Here is a 17,391-nt window from a genome sequence, read left to right on the forward strand (position 1 = left end):
CATGATAAAACTTTTAATGCATGAGAAGTTGCATCTTTGGATGACCGAAGAAAGTAGTGGCCTTTGTGAAAGTGGTTTCCACTCCTGGTGAAGATGACTGAAATGACAAGAGAGGATTTAGCAGATAAAATGAGTTGTTTTAGCTGAGGATTTAGCAGATAAACTGAGCAGCAGGATTTGAGAAGAATTAACTCCAATTTTGAAAAAAGATCTCCTGTGGGTAAAATGCTATCACACAACATCACATGAAACAGAGAAATCACTCTCTAAAGGAAGAGTCAATCGATGTGGCAAGCTTTACCGTTGTCTTAAGAAACTGCCACCGCCACCCCAACCTTCAGCAACCACCACTCCACTTGGTGAGCAGCCGTCAGCATCCAGGCAAGACCCTCCACCAGCAAAAAGCCCAGATGATGGTTACCATTTCGTAGCAATAAAGTATTTCTTAAATATATTATTTTTAACATTTATTTATTTAATTTTGAGACGGAGAACGAGAGAGAGAGAGCGACCAGGGGAGTGACAGAGAGAGCGGGAGAGAGAGAGTCCCAGGCAGGCTCCACGCTATCAGCACAGAGCCCGATGCGGGGCTTGAATCACTCACGAACTGTGAGATCATGACGTGAGCCGAAATCAAGAGTCGACACTTAACTGACTGAGCCACCCAGGTGCCCCAGCAATAAAGTATTTTTTAATTAAAGTATGTACATTGTTTTTTAGGCCTAATGCTATTGTACATTTAATAGGCTACAGTATAGTGTAAACATAACTTTTATATATGCTGGGAAACCAAAACATTCATTTGACTTGCTTTATTGTGGCAGTCTGGAACTGAACCCGCAAAATCTCTGAAGTTTGCCTGTATCTTCCACATGCCAGGCTCTTCCTAGGAACTTTCTAGAGAGTTAGATCCTGGATTCACGAAGCTAGTCAAAGTTACGACCTTCAGGGGGTGCGTGGCTGGCTCCATCCATCAGTAGAGCATGTGACTCTTGATCTCAGGGTCGTGAGTTCAAGCTCCACATTGGGCATGGAGCCTACTTAATAAATTACATTTTTTTAAAAAGACGCTACTTTCAAAAATATCTTCCAGGGGCGCCTGGGTGGCGCAGTCGGTTAAGCGTCCGACTTCAGCCAGGTCACGATCTCGCGGTCCGTGAGTTCGAGCCCCGCGTCGGGCTCTGGGCTGATGGCTCAGAGCCTGGAGCCTGTTTCCGATTCTGTGTCTCCCTCTCTCTCTGCCCCTCCCCCGTTCATGCTCTGTCTCTCTCTGTCCCAAAAATAAATAAACGTTGAAAAAAAAAATTAAAAAAAAAATATCTTCCAGATTGTTCTCTACTCAGAGAACATGTAGTCAGGATCAACACATCTCCTTCTTCTCTCACTTAGCATAAAGTTTTCAAGATTCACCATTGCTGTAGTGTGTAACAGAACTTTATTTCCTTCTATGGCTGAATCATATTTCATTGGATGGATACACCATGTTGTGTTTATGTATCCGTCTGTTGGTAGACTTTTGGGTGGACAACCTTTCTCACCCTCCTCTGCACATGCCCTGGCTGGGTGTTTCTTTGCTGCATGGAACCCGGGGCCACGGCTTTCATCTCTGCACTGCAGAACGATTCTTTCTGTGCAGGGAAGGAACATGCTGACATCCTAATATGACAGAAACCTGTCAGGAGAACTGGAAGCTCGAAAATTCATGGCCTCAATATGCCCAGCTGCGTCGACCATGAGGCAGAAGCACAGGGTTTGGTGTATCACAAATGGGAGGGGCCCTCCGTGGACACATGGCCTTGCCCGCCAGAGCAGGGGTAACCCAGCTCCAGACCCATTCTTCGTGCCAGTCGGGTTCTAAGTTAGTTACTTGCAGGTTGATCATACCCTTCCTTGCTGGACCACACGAGGACCATTCTGGACTTGGCTTCCCCACACTTCCCCTCTCTTCTTAAACAGATAAAGGAGAAGGTGGCTGGTCCAGGATAACGAAGAGGCATGGGCTTGGATTTAGGCCCCGGCAGAGAGTCTAAGTCTATCCCTACTATCTCTGTAATGCTGGCCCCTCTCCTTTTCAGTTTTCCCATGTGTAGAATGGGAAAGGTAATCTCACCTGTTGACATTTGGAGAATAATTTTGCAAGACAGTACTGGTCACCAGTGACATCTGGGGTTTCCGGGGTGGTGTAGGGATTTGCGTGCTTGGCACCTATCTGTGGCGCTTGGCACTGTCCGGGAGCTGGTTCCAGCATAGTTGACTGAGAAGTCGAATTTGTCCAGCTGCAGGGCAAAGCCACATTCACTGGGCTCACAAAACTGGTACACACATATATTATTACATGTTGAAGAGCCATAATTCTAATATGCTCATTTATACCAAGATGGACATCTGTCCCCTGGCTCAGATGCTTCTATCTGCCTCCATTGTTACTGTCTCTTCCTCTGGGCAGGCCCTGGTGGTGACGCTTACACAGAGGCCTGTCTCCTGAGCATAGATGCACATGGACATACAAGAAGCAAAAGTTAAATGCAATCAGCATTATTTATAGTAGTCGATACATGGAAGCAACCCCAGTGTCCGCTGACAGATGAAAGGAGAGGGGTGCCCAGGTGGTTCAGTCGGTTAAGCATCCGACTTGGGCTCAGGTCATGATCTCACTGCTTGTGAGTTCGAGCCCCGCATCATGTTCTGTGCTGAGAGCTCAGAGCCTGGAGCCTGCTTCAGATTCTGTGTCTCTCACTCTCTTTCCCCTCCTCCACTTGTGCTTTGTCTCTCTGTCTCAAAAATAAAGACATTAAAAATATTTTAAAAAATAGATGAATGAATAAAGAAGATGTGGTGCACATGCGTGCACACACACACACACACACACACACACACACACAGAGAATATTATTCAGCCATAAAAAAGAATGAGACCTTGCCATTTGCAACAACATGGATGGACCTAAAGGTATTATCCTAAGTGAAATAAGTCAGGAAGACAAATACCGTATGATTTTACTTGTATGTGGAATCTAAAACAAAACAAATAAAAAAAATCAGAAACAGATCCATAAATAGAGAACAAAGTAGCGGTTGCTAGGGGGAGGGGGCTAGGTGAAGAGCAGTGAGAGATACAGGCTTCCAGTTATGCAACGAATAAATAAGTCACAGGGATGAAAGGGACAGCATGGGGAATATAGTCATAGTATTGTAAGAGTGATGTATGGGGACAGATAGTAGCTACACTTGTGCTGAACACAATATAATGTGTAAACTTGTCAGATCGCTAATTTGCACTTCGGAAACTAATGTCACATTGTGTGAGCCATACTCAAGCAATAAATAAATAAACAAAGAAACAAATAAATAAGACAAAAGGACAGAAAAACAGGCATTCACACGCCTTGTTGATAAATCTGAAGGACTAAAATCTATGACCATTTTAAACGTGTCTATCTTTGACCCAGAAAGTCTCAGTGTCTGTCCTAGAGAACAAATACATACATTCAGAGACACATAAGTGATATTCTTTCCAGCACTGTACATGAGAGCAAAAGAAGGAATTAACCTAAATGTCCCTGAATAGGAAAATGATTATATAACTTTTGGTGCTTCTGATGGAATATGACACAGCAATTTTAAAAGATGGGGTAGAGCTATATCAACTGACATGGATATTCCTCCAAGATACTTTTTAAAAATGTTTTTATTTATTTTTGAGAGACAGAGAGATACAGAGCGCTAACGGGGGAGGGGCAGAGAGAGGAAGACAGAATCCGAAGCAGGCTCCAGGCTCTGAGCTGTCAGCACAGAGCCCGACATGGGGCTCAAACCCATAAACCGTGAGATCGTGACCTGAGTCGAAGTTGGACGCTCAACCGACTGAGCCACCCAGGCAGCACTCCAAGATGTTTTGTTAAGCAAAATGCTACATTCACCCATTTTGTCCAACCCACCACCCCCCGCCCCTCTGACAACCATCAGTTTGTTCTCTGTATTTATAGGTCTGATTCTGCCTTTTGTTTGTTTATTCATTTGTTTGGTTTTCTAGGTCTCACTTAGGAGTGAAATTACATGGTATTTGTCTTTCTTAGTGTGACTGATTTCACTGGGCATCATACCTTCTAGGTCCATCCGTGTTGTCTCAAATGGCAGGATTTCATTCTTTTTTTAAGACTGTATAATATTCTTGTGTGTGTGTGTGTGTGTGTGTGTGTATAAAACACATTTTCCTTATCCGTTAATCTATTGATGGACACTTAAGTAGCTTCCATTTCTTGGCTGTTATAAACAATGCTGCAATAAAAATAAGGATCCACGTATCCTTACAAAGTAGTGTTTTTGTTTTCTTTGGGTAAATACCCAATAGTGGAATTACTGCATCATATGGTATTTCTATTTTTAATGTTTTGAGCAACCTCCATACTGTTTTCCACAGTGGCTGCACCAATTTGCGTTCATGACAACAGTTCACAAGTGTTCCTTCTTCTCTACATCCTCGCCAACACTTGGTATTTCTTGTCATTTTGATTGTAGCCATTTTAACTGGTGTGAGAGGATATCTCACGGTGGTTTTGACTTGCATTTCCCTGGCACTTAGTGATACTGAACATCTTCTCATGTGTATGTTGGCCATTTGTATGTCTTCTTTGGGAAAATGTCTATTCAGTGCCTCAGCCCATTTTTGAATTAGATTGTTTGATTTTTTTTTCTTTTTTTTTTTTTTTTTTGGTGTTGAGTTTGTCCTTTCACCGTCTAATGGTGATCATCCTCTTCTTAGGGACAGTGACACTTCTGTTCAGATTCCAGGAAGGTTTTGTTAGCTTGGAAGTAAGATGTCTTTTCTGGTCACTGACACATTGATCCTTGAGTTAACTGTCAGCGTGCTCTCTGATTTCTCATATTTTCCAGTTCTTAGGTAGATGCCTGACTATAGCCCCTGACTGCTGATAAGAGGGATCCCTCAAGGTTTACAGGAAAGATCACCTGACCCAGCCAGTGTGAAGACTATGTCTCACCTTTAGAGTTTTGGAGGCATATTGACTGTTGGGTGTTTATTCTGCTGTGGCTCAACAGGTGATTTTATGTGCATGTTGCCTTCATTCAGACCTTCAGATATCTATCACTTGTGGGCATAAAACCATTTTTCAAGGGTCCATAATATCCTGCAGACTGGTTTGGATAAACTCCCACCTCAAAGTATGAGGGGTATTTTACATATTATTTGTCATCCATTTATTTCCACAAAGTGATGCACTTAGGGCCTTCTATCTGGTTTCTGTTGCAACTATCTTTCTAGGGTTGATGTCTATTCAACAACTTGGGAGAAGGCCATCATGGGGGTAAAAGTTCTGAGGAGATGAGCAGTGCAGGTGGCTATGAGCCATCATCTTTCATAACCTAGAAGGGACTGGGAAGCTTCTTGTTACTGACTTCTGTCCACAGGGACGCAGGATCTGACATTTTGTTACGTCTCTAAAACCCAAAACCGACCCTAAGGTATTAGTTTGTAATGAATGATTCACTGAAGATTTTATGGAGTGATGGAAGCTACATCAAATATGACACAGCAGAGATTAATAGAAAAATTTCCATGATGTGTCTTTACTTTCCCTCCTAAGTTATGTGGCCACCAGCCACTCCTGGACCATCCCTCCATCAGAAATTCCCCTTTCACTTAAGCCCCCACTCCAAATTTTACCTAACTTTTCTTCTTTTTATACAGAGAAATGCATCTGTTTTGGCTTGTCTGTGCATTTTTCCACTTAGCAGATAAAGAAACTTCCTCAAGTGCCACCCTCTCCAGAAAACGTGGACAATCATACCTAGCATGGAATGTTTTCCTCATTAAGTGACTTCTCCTGCCACCTGAGTCTGAGCCCACTTTGTCTTGCCTTCATCCCTTGCAGGTGGTGATTCTGGATTTGGCCATGCCCTGTCCAAATATCTGGATGAGCTTGGCTTCACGGTATTTGTCGGAGTTCTGAATGAAAAGGGACCAGGAGCAGAGGAACTGCGAAGAACCTGCTCCAAGCGCGTCTCCGTGCTCCAGATGGACATCACCAACCCGCAGCAGATAAAAGACGCCCACAGCAAAGTGGTGGAAAAGGTGCAGAACAGAGGTACTGCGACCCACCCCTCCTAGCGAGTGACCCACTCTGGTTCCAGCCTCGAATTACCACTGCCCTCTAGTCCATTCTGGCTGCTGACCACATCTGAGGGTGTGAGCACCTGTCACACGCCACGGCCTCTCGCAGACACAAAGATGGTATGAATGGGTCAGCAGTCCATCCTCACAGAACTTGAATTCTTTAACCCATTTGCCCAACATCTGCTTGGTCACCCTCCCATTACTTACCCTCATGCCCGCGCTTCCCGTTGCTTTCCTCCCACCAATATTAACATGTGTTAGACTTAAAAAAAAAAAAAAAGGTAACAATTACTGTCTTCCTTTAGTCACAGCCCTTTTTCTTCCCCTTCCTTCATGGCCGAGCTCTTTGGAACCCTGCTGTCCTGTTTTTAACTTGTTCACCTTCAATCCTGTGTTGGCTTACTGGTCTGGCTGAGCTAATAAGTGTCATCCTGAACACCTAGCTGTTTCTCTCTCTGCACTATTTTATCTTTTAATTAAAAAATTTTTAATCTTTGTTTTTGAGAGACAAAGAGAACAAGCATGTGAGCAGGGGATGGGCAGAGAGAGAGGGAGAAAGAGAATTCCAAGCAGGCTCTGCACTGTCAGCATAGAGCCAGACGCAGGGCTTCAACCCACGAACCACAAGATCGTGACCTGGGCTGAAACCAAGAGTCAGAAACTTAACTGACTGAGCCACCCAAGCACCCCCCCCCACCTTTGTTTTTTTTTAATTTTAATAATCCCTTTTACTTAACCCAGTATATCTACAACATTAATATTTCAATATGTAATCAATACAAAGGTTATTAGTGAAGTATTTCACATTTTTTTAACTAAATCTTTGAAATCTGGTGTGTATTTTATACTTACAGCTCAACTCAATTTAGAGGCTAAATTTTCAATGGTTAAAGTGAAATATAGTCCTACCAAACCCACAAAGCTGTGTTTATTTTTATTTATTTATTTAATTTAAATCCAAGTTAGTTAACATAGAGCTGCAGTATTATAAATGTGCTGACCACCCTCCCTTGTCTTGGCTTTGAGGTCTCCAGCTTTCCTATTGCTTCCCTAGTTCTCTGATTTTTTTTTGTTTTTTGTTTTTTTGCTTCTCCTGCCTGAACCCCTTCTTCCATCCCCCCACAGAATGTGAATGTTTCTGCGGGCTCCATCCACAAACTTCCCATTCCATGTTTCCTGGGCTAAGCTGTTCTGTCCCTGTGCTACTCAGTTGCATATTACAATCACCTGGCGAGTGTTCGAAAATACCCATGCTTGGGCCCAGGATGGCCTACATAAGTTGGAGGCCCCAGGGCAAAATTACAATGATGTAAGGCCCCTTGTTTCAAAAATGATGAAGACTTCAAGATGATGCTAGCAGAGAAGTGACACAAGCAGGAAGATCAGAAGCACGGGGCCCTGTGTGACTGCACAGGTGGTACACCCATGATGCCCACCCAGCCTGGGAACCCTTCCCCTAACCAATCAGATCGGTGTCTACAGGCAAGGATTCAGCTGTCCTTCAATAAGGGCGCTGCTACTGTTGCTAGCCTGTTGCTACGAATGTCAGCGGCAAAGAAGATCCCACTCGGGGGTCCCAGGCCTCAGTATATTTGAAAGCTCCCTAGGTGATACTAAGGTTCTGCCAGAGCTGAGAAACACTGAGATGTATGCCAGTCACTTCCACGTGTATTACCAGTCTAGCCCGCTTCTCAACATCTCGACCTATATGTATATAAAACTGTCTGCCTGACATCCCGCTTCCCTTTGTTAAAACCTGACCTCATTATCTTTCCCCCTGTTGCCTGTCTGCAAATGTGCTTACCCTCCTTCATTTCACAGCTCAGAAGTTGGCATTGGCACGAAGTCAGTCATCCAAGACAGCAGCCTGGGGGTCACTTAGACCTGCAGCTTACCCTCAGTCCCTAAATCCTATTTGTCCCGAGTCCTTCAGTTCTACGTCCTAGATCTTCCTCACCCCAGCCCTATTCTCTCATCTCCAGGCGGTGAGGCTTAGCAAGGCTTCACCTTCCACCGGGGCCCCCACGATCTTCCTTGCGATGGGGCTCCCTCCCCATTACTTTCCAAACGGGCAGTGATCTTTACAACGTGCACCTTATAACACCACCCACCTCTTATAGACCCTTGGACATACAGGGCCTCCGTGTCTTGGGTCCCTCCCATGAGCCAGGCCTGTGGGAGGTGTCTTGCTCAGTCTCACTGAATGGTTCAGTGGGTCTCTATCTGCCACCGAATACAATCTAAACCCCTTCACAAGAATTTGAAAGCTCTCAGGATAATGGCCGCTGACAAACCCTTAATCTGCAATACCTATTGGCCTACTCGGTAAATTCTGATCAGTTTCCAGAGTAGAATATGTGAAATGTACCGTATCTTTGTACATGCAGCTTCCTCTTACCAAAATTTCCCTCTTGCCTCTGCTCCCTTTTTCTAAGACTCTTGATTTGTCCAACTGCAGACTCTACTCCCACAGGAGGCCTGGCTCAAACATAAGATCTCACGCATGATCTTCCTGTTGATCCAAGTGACACCATTCACTTTCTCTTCTGGACGCTCACTTGTTATACCTTGCACACACCTGCATTACTGATTATAAATATCTGTCCATCTCCTGCTCCTCACCACCAGGTTCCTTGAGAATCACAACCATGTTCCCAGGAGGATTCGTTCAGACGCCAGTGGCACAAACCCAGGTCGAAATTGCTAACGTCTAAAGGAATGTATGTGCGTAATTGAAATGACAGGTTAGCTTCAGACGTGTTGGATCTTTAAGCAATGTCATCAGGGCTCAGTCTCTGTTTCTTACCCTGCTCTCTCCCTGGTTGGCTTCACGTTGGGGCTTTGCATGGAGGCCTCAAGCACTTGCAGCTTATATCCTCTTTACTGCGGACATTTTCAGCATAAAAAGACTAATATTATCTGCTTCACTTGGCAGTTGAAGATGTAGTTACATAGGAAGCACTTAGAAGAGTCCCCGACATGAGGAAGGCATTCAGTACGGGCTCCTGTTTTCCATTCATTCAACACTAAGCAGAGTCCCTGGCATATAATAAATATTCAGCAAACATCTAAGAAGTGAGAGGAGGAAAGAAAAATAGACTTTTTGTTATTAGGGATTAATTTTCAGCAAGTTTAGCAATGTGTGGTCGTTTTCTAGAAAAGTAGTCTTCCTGGTCTGCTCTTTTGTGGTCTCAGAGATTTGAGCTTGTCCCTCTTAAGAAAGGGACTTCATCGTGTCTTATTCAATAAGATATTCGGTACAGACCCCTCTAGTGAGGCCCAGAGGGGCAGTATTAACCATACTGAAGGATAAAGCAATGGGCTATAGATATGGAAATACTACACCAGCATCCAGGGACGCTGAAGGGGTGTGGGGGAATACACTTCCCAATGAGCGAGCCCATGCTATTTTGTGGCCAGAATTCTGGAGAGCCACCCTCTTCTGAGGCAGAATTATCAATATGCCTTCTGTCCGCTTTCCTTGAGGTCTCTCTCAACCTCAGCCTCTCGACTCAAAGAGGAAGTGAAGCAGTGAAACACAGAATTTAAAATCACCAAGAAGGAGGTTTCCTGAAGAACCCTCTGGGACCTGTAGACAAACGAGAAAATGTCAGCTCCTGTAAGAGAGCTGTCACTGTGCTGTGTTCCTACACAGCACATTATTATATAAGTAAATATTACTTATTTTAAAGTTAATACGACCCATAGGTATAGTGGGCTTACCAGCCGTCTTAAAATTCTATGGCAGGAGTTGGCAAACTATGGCCCTGTTCTGTTTTGTTTTCTATTTTATTTTGAAAAAATTGTAGATTCATAGGAAGTTGCAAATAAATGTCAGGCAGAGCCTGTGTGTGTTTTGCCAAGCCTCTCCCAGTGTTAACATCTTACATAACTACAGCACAATATCAAAACCAGGAAATTGGCATTGGTGTAAGCCACAGAGCTTATATTTCACCAGCTATACATATAAGCATGTGTGTGTGCATGCGCGCACATGCGTGTGTAGCTTTGTACGAGAGCATCACCATCAAAACACAGAACTATTCCATCACCACCGGGCTCTCTCATGCCACGTTTTTAGAGCCATATTCTCATCTGTCACTCCTGGCGATCACAAATCTGTTCTGTCTCTAACTTTGTCATTTAAAGAACATTACATATTTAGATCTGCCACCTGTTTTTGCACAGCCTCTGAGCTAAGGAAGGTTTTCATAGTTCTAAACGGTTGAAAAAATCAGAAGAAGAAGATTATTTTGACAAATGAAAATGATACGGAATTCAAATGTCAATGTCCGTAAATGCAGCTTTAGTGTGGCCCTGCTCCCATTCATTGACAGATGAAGTCTGCGCCTGCTCTTACCCTATAGCATAGCTGAAACAGTAGTGCTCGCACAGAACTGTTCACTATCTGGCCTTTTTTAGAAAAAGTTTGGCGACCCCAATTCTAGTGCCTTCTCAAGCTGCTGCGTGTTGCCTGTCCAAGGTGTACATCAGGCTGAATGAACTCAGCAGAGGTGTCCCCTCCACCATCACCATCCTCATCATAGCTGTTGAGCTCTTACTACGTCAGGCATCATCTCAATTAGGGCTCCCAATCACGACTGTGTATAAATGTCAGACCCCCAGCTCAGGTGTGTGAGAAATGTAGCACTATTTTCGGCGACTCAACTCTGTATTTGAGCCATCTCTCTGCCATGTGGCAAAAACCATTTCAATTGGAACTTCACCTCGTTTCCCCAGGGTAGCATCTAAATTCCTGGGGAGGAGACGTTTCTTCTTTGATTGTCAATGCTTCACGCTGACCCCTGCTGAGGCGTCCGACAATCTGTCCAGTCCTTGCACAAGTGGGCTGCCACTTACCTTCTTGATGCCATCCAAAAGGCATCATTAGGGCTGGACTTCCTGCCATTTGTGTCTCTGAGGCTCCTTCGACTTCTCTACGTAACACAGGTTCTCACACTTGAGATCACTTGGACGGTATGGTCTGTCACCAGAAGCTGAGCTTCAACAACAACTTCTGCTTGCTAGTTTCTGATCTAGCAGGGCTGAAGTGGGGTTCCAGAATCTGCATTTCTAACAAGTTCCCATTTGTGCTGGACCACATCTTGAGAGCCACTGTTGTAAACCAGGCTGAGGCTCAGGGAACTCAGAGAATAAACATACCCCAGGTTCTGTCATCTCTGTTTCTCCCAGGTAAAGAGGAACCAGGTCACTCACTTCTGCTATAGAGCCCACCTCCTAAAAGACATTTGGACTTTTTGGATTACCTCTTTCCCACCATTTAGGGCAGTGGTTCCCAAGCTTGCTTGTACATTGGAATCCCCAGGGGAATTTTTGAAACTATCAGTGTCAGGGCCCCTTCTCTTCCCTATCCCAGAATTTCTGATGTAATTGGCTGGGATGTGGCTGGACACTGGGGTTTTAAAAAGTGCTTCCCCCACCCCCAGGTGATCCTAATGTGCAGTCAAGGTGGCAAACCACCACTTGGGAACAGGGCTTCTCCAAGTGTGGTCCAGACCTGCATCAGCACCACCTGGGAGGTGGTTAGAAATGTAGATTCTCAAGCTCCATCCCAGACACCCCCAAATGGGATTCCCTGGAGGTGGGCCCAGCGGTCTGTTTGTACAAGCCCTCTGGGTGATTCTGATGCAATCAATAGGGTTAGGCTGGGTGGGGAAGGGACTAGGGCTCAGAGATTCTGCCATCTTCTTAGCTCTCGACACTTCTCTAGCTGTCTCATTTCCCTGGATTAGGGGATCTCTTCTAGTTTAGGGAAAAGGGAAGACAGGCTTCTATATCATCCCGCATGGTCCTAAGGATGTTCTACTGTCTCTACACACTCCTTTAAGGGAGAAACATGAGGTAGGCCCTTATTACTATCCCCCTTGCTGCTGCTTCCCTCTGCGGATACAGCAAATATCTAGCTGCTTGGATGTAGGAAAGTGTTAGAAGGAGAAGAAAATACCTCCAAAAAACCATTGCTTAATATTTCAAATCTACTCACTACACAACCCCCTGCCCCCACCCCAAAGGAGGTGGTTTTAGGTATTCGAGGAGACTGAGGTCTGAGTTTGAGTGATCTGCCTGGAACCTAAACCTGAAAGGGGACTTTTAGACTCTGGAGCTTTAAGTGTTAAAAATCCTCCTTCTCTCCAGCATCATGAGACATCAAACTCATTCCTTTCTGTCCTCAGGACTGTGGGCTGTGGTCAACAATGCTGGGATCATTGGCTTACCAGCGGATGGGGAGCTCATTCCCATGACTAACTACAAACAATGCATGGCCGTGAACTTCTTTGGGGCCGTGGAGGTCACAAAGGCATTTTTGCCTCTTCTTAGGAAATCCAAAGGGAGGCTGGTGAACATCAGCAGCATGGCAGGTGAGTTGGCCTTTCCCCACAAGGTTGTACGGTGCCTGTTGTGCAAGATGTGGCTTGTTGCATTCTTTGTGACCAAAGAAGAAAGCAGGACAGGCTTCTGCAGGGCTGGGTCGAGATTAGTCAAATTGTATGTTTACCGTTCATCTTAATACAATAAAACCTTCCCTTTCAAATCCTTTCATGTACAAACGCTTACCTCTTATGTCATCTACTCATTACTGGGGATTTAGGTTTTACATATCTTCATAACACATAAGCTTCCTAGATTTGGACAGGAAACCCGGCATACAGTTACTGGTAATCTGTTTTGAACTGGGCACATTTGTAAGATGAGTAGGCAAATGTCCCCACTGTTGGCACTGATGGAGCTCCACATCTCTGTTGGCTGCCCAATGGTATTTTCCATAAGATCCTTCCCAATATTTTGCAATCTCAAGGCAGTTGGGTCAGGGTGTGACATTTGATGACTCACTTTTTTTCCATTTCAAAGAACAGATAGTCAACAACTTGAGTCCAGGGTTTAACAAACTCCCTTTCATAAACAAGCCCATGTATGTGATATCACATCCTTTCTTCTAGGACAGGCATTTTCTTTCCTTTCCTTTCCTTCTCTTCTTTCCTTCTTCCCCTTCCTTCCTTCCTTCCTTCCTTCCTTCCTTCCTTCCTTCCTTCCTCTTTCTTTCTCCCCTTCTCTCTCTCTCTTTTTTTTAAAGTAGGCTCCACACTCAGCTCAGAGCCCAACACAGGGGTTGAACTCATGACCCTGAGACTGAGAACGGAGCTGAGATCAAGAGCTCAACACTAAACCAACTGAGCCACCCAGGCACCTAGAACAGGCATTTTCAAACTGGGGTTCCTTAGATCCTGACTTGGCTTTGGGAACGTCCATGGGGTTGTCTTTCAGGCACGAGTAAAAGGGAAGCCAAGGGGGTGGGGGCTTGGACTTTAGGATCCTGCCTTCAAAGAGAGGAACACCACTACTCTTCACTGTTTGATCAGTTGGTTCCAAACAAGATTTTTTTTTTTTTTAAATGAAGGATCCACTAGTTGCTTTATTTCGTTTATTTGGTTTTTGGGGTGAGGTCCTTTGTATAGACGAGGCAATTATCACTGTTCATCATATTTCCTTCCTACCTTTAACTCAGCAACTTCCTTGAACTTAACTACGTGAATGTGGGTTACTAAGTTGGTGATTGGCCTGAGGAGAAGGGAAGCAAAGAAGGGAGGAAGGACAAGAAGGAGAGAGGGAGGAGAAAGAGAATGGGGAAAGAAAGGCTAAGGTGGTTAACAGAAATGAGTATTATATTTTAACTTGTATGAGAATCCTGAAATAGTTGCAATTTCTTGCTACCTCGCTAAGTGAACAAATCCTGGGAAACACATTTGCAACATTTCAGCCTTATCTTTCTTCTGAACTTAGCCTTCAAAATTTTTACCTCTGTGGAAATCTCGCCTTTTTCAGCTCCCTGGCACAGCCTGGTACCTCTGAAAAATTCTCACACACTCCTTGCCTCACTCATTAAACAAATATTTACTGAAATAACTGATCATTGCCTGCCTCTTGGCACACTGACAAACTTTGCTCTTTTCTCTCTTTGCCTTCAACTTTGAGCAGCTCATTCATTAAGAAGACTGTACTTTAGTTATCACTAACAGGCACACTACCTGCTATGGGCACAGGGTCTGGCATGTAGGATCTCAACTAATAAATGAAGAAATCCAAGTGTGAGAATGAATGAAAAATGGATGGATGAATGAGGGAATGAAGAATTTACAATACAGAACATGCCTGTTCCTGCATCTTCAACTTGGCTTCTAATGCTTTTTCTTTTTTTTTTTTAAATTTTTTTTTTAACGTTTATTTATTTTTGAGACAGAGAGAGACAGAGCATGAATGCAGGAGGGTCAGAGAGAGAGGGAGACACAGAATCTGAAACAGGCTCCAGGCTCTGAGCTGTCAGCACAGAGCCCGACGCGGGGCTTGAACTCACGGACGTGAGATCATGACCTGGGCCGAAGTCGGATGTTCAACCGACTGAGCCACACAGGCGCCCCTGCTTTTTCTAAACCAAGGCTTCATACTCTCTTCTGTTTCCATTGGAGGGACACTTGAGTGTTAAAAAAAATAAATCACAATACCTTCACTCTTATTCTTACGGTGGATGTGCAAATTCTTTACATCTAGCCTTACTATTTCCATTCTATCATCTTACCATCATCGCCAAGTCAACACATCTGAAACCAAAGTTGTCATCGGCAATTCAAAGTTTTCTCCCCTTCTTTTGTTTTTTTCTCCTGGTCTTTAAAATTTCAGAGCTTTGAGATTTCTTTTCTTTTTTTTTTTTTTTAAGTTTATTTATTTATTTTGAGAGAGAGAGAGAGAGAGAGAGCAGGAGAGGGGCAGAGAGAGAATTTCAAGCAGGCCCTCACTGTTAGTACAGAGCCTGGTGTGGGGCTCGAACTCACAAACCATGAGATTATGCCCAGAGCCAAAATCAAGAATCGATGCTTAACCGACGGGCCTACCCAGATGTCCCTAAAATTTCTTTTATTTGTTTCTCCCTTTGCCTTTCCCTCCTTTCTCCCATCCAATCAGTCACCAAGATGTATGGAGTCTTACTTCATCACATTCAACTTTAAATCCTTATGTCCCAAAGAAACTCTAGAATGAAGTTCATCTCTAGGACACAGAAGACACCTAAGGCATTTTATAAAGTTGTTAAGGCAGTGGCAAGAAATCAAAACAGATGGCAAGCATATGTACCTTATAGGGCAGGTGTTTGTAAAAAGATAGGAGCAAAACTCTTAAATGATGCTTGTAGTTTCCTCCAGTGAGGACGAGCAGAGAAATTCAGCAGAAAACAAAATAAGGAAATCCCTTGCATTTGGCTGACAAGAGTTTTACAAAACAATGGAAAATATTTTGAGCAGGGGGGTAAGGAGCTAGAATGTAACACAGGATCAGGAGAGTCAAAGCAAGTATAAAACACAATATGTAACCAAACAATCCATTGAAATTAGCATCCAATGTGATATCAATTTGATGTGTCTCTTGGCAAAGTTAATATAAAAGCAATTTTGGAAAACGTGCTTATCTAGGAATTCCTTCCTGGTCTTTTTCTCATTTTGAAGTAGGAGTCATGGAGAGAGAGAGAGATAGGCAATCAGTCACTAATGAATGTTCTCCAAAGGAGCTCACTGTAGCCCTGGCCCATCAGGTTGTCATGAGCCTGGTATCCATGCCACCTTCTGCATGACAAGAATTTCACTGGGGTAGATTTATCATGGAAGTTTACATCAGCCAGGAGGGGCTGGGCTGGAATTGATAACTCTGTTCCAGAAATCCAGTGCAGCATAGCAAATAACCCCAAATAAAGTGTCTCAGGCTGGTATGAGTAGGTAACTAGTTTGGTGCGTAGGTGGATCAGTTGGGTAAGCATCCAAATTTGGCTCAGGTCATGATCTCGCGGTTCGTGGCTTCAAGCCCCACGTCGATTTCTGTGCTGACAGCTCAGAGTCTGGAGCCTGCTTGGGATTCTGTGTCTCCCTCTCTCTCTCCGCCCCTCTCCTGCTTGCACTCTGTCTCTCTCTCTCTAAAAAATAAATATTAAAAGAAAAGAAGAATAATCGTTCCTCAAATGCATGCACATCCTAATTCCTGGAACCTGGAATATGTGACTTTACCTGGCAAAGGTGCCTTGCAGGTATGATTGAGTAAAAGAGCTAGAAATGCCAAGATTATCCTGCATTATCTAGATGGTTCAGACACAAGAGTCCTTATAAGGGGGAAGCAGGAGAGTCACAGTCAGAGGTGGAGGAAGGGACCAGGAGCCAAGGAATGCAGGAGGCTTCTAGAAGTGGAAAAAGTCAGAGGAACTGATGATTCTCCTTTGGAGACTCCAGAGGAACACAGCCTTGTTGACACCTTCATTTTAGCCCAGTGAAACCTCTGACTTTCAAAACTGTAAGCTAATACATTTTTATTGTTTAAGCCACTAGGTTTGTGGGAATTTGCCGTTAGAAGCAGTAGGAAAGTACACCTGGGTTGATATCAGGTGAAATACCTCTGGGCCCATCCAGTCTCTTCAAAGATGGATGGAGGTCCATCGACACTTCTCCACTGCCTTTCCCACCCTAGCCGGGGAGAGGGGGCTGTGGTGGTGGTGAAGGGAGAGACTGTAGGGCTGACCTTCTAATACCCAACATAGGCTTTCCATTTCAAGGCTCACTCTGCCCCAGGCCTCCCAAGCACTCCTGGAGGATATCTTTCATTAGTTTTAAGTCCCAGACAGACATCCTTCCTAGCAAGGCATTAATTCTTTTTTTTTTTTTTTGTTTAATTTCCACTTTATTTGGCCAATATGTTCAATTCCAATATTGCGGTAGAAACGCCTGAAGAACTGTCAACATTTCATTCAGTTTAAGCAACAAGGCACCAATTCTCGCCGCAGTGATAAGTGCACGTTTTACAATCCCAGTTTGGCTCTTTCTATATGTCAAACTTTAATTATTTCTGATTAACAACTTAGCACATGTACCTAATTTCCTATTCCAAACATTTTACTTTTCTCTGAACCTGAATACCCATTCCTTCCACCCTTCTGCAACCCAGGGCCCTGTGGACAGCTTTCACTCCTCATCCTTCATACCATGTTGAGTCGACACAGCATTTTATTGCATTCCCCCCAAAGCAAAGCCAAGTTCAGATTGGCTCAGATCTTCAGAACAGATTTCATTAAGGATTTTGTGCAAAGATGGAAGAAAGGACTATACCCTCTACAACAAGACTCGTTTTAACGGAAACACTTATAAATGCTCTGTTCTCCTTCCAAAGAATTTCAGCAGGCCGGAGCTCCCCGGCTCTCTCTTTCCTCATAA

At 44.1% G+C, this 17,391-nt stretch overlaps 1 protein-coding gene across 1 annotated transcript in view; it reads left to right on the top strand.

Moving 5' to 3' along the window:
- HSD17B2 (hydroxysteroid 17-beta dehydrogenase 2) overlaps positions 1-17,391 on the top strand; it is a 90,613-nt gene that overhangs the window by 43,141 nt on the left and 30,081 nt on the right. The window contains exons 2-3 of the mRNA XM_047077384.1: positions 5,892-6,104; positions 12,328-12,513. Of these exons, the coding sequence (XP_046933340.1) occupies positions 5,892-6,104; positions 12,328-12,513 (399 nt within the window). The remainder of the gene's footprint in view (positions 1-5,891; positions 6,105-12,327; positions 12,514-17,391) is intronic.

This window comes from Lynx rufus, unplaced genomic scaffold (assembly GCF_022079265.1).
Source record: "Lynx rufus isolate CCGP_SWC_20201006 ecotype Redwood Valley unplaced genomic scaffold, mLynRuf1.p SCAF_16, whole genome shotgun sequence".
In the NCBI taxonomy this organism is placed as follows: Eukaryota; Metazoa; Chordata; class Mammalia; order Carnivora; family Felidae; genus Lynx; species Lynx rufus.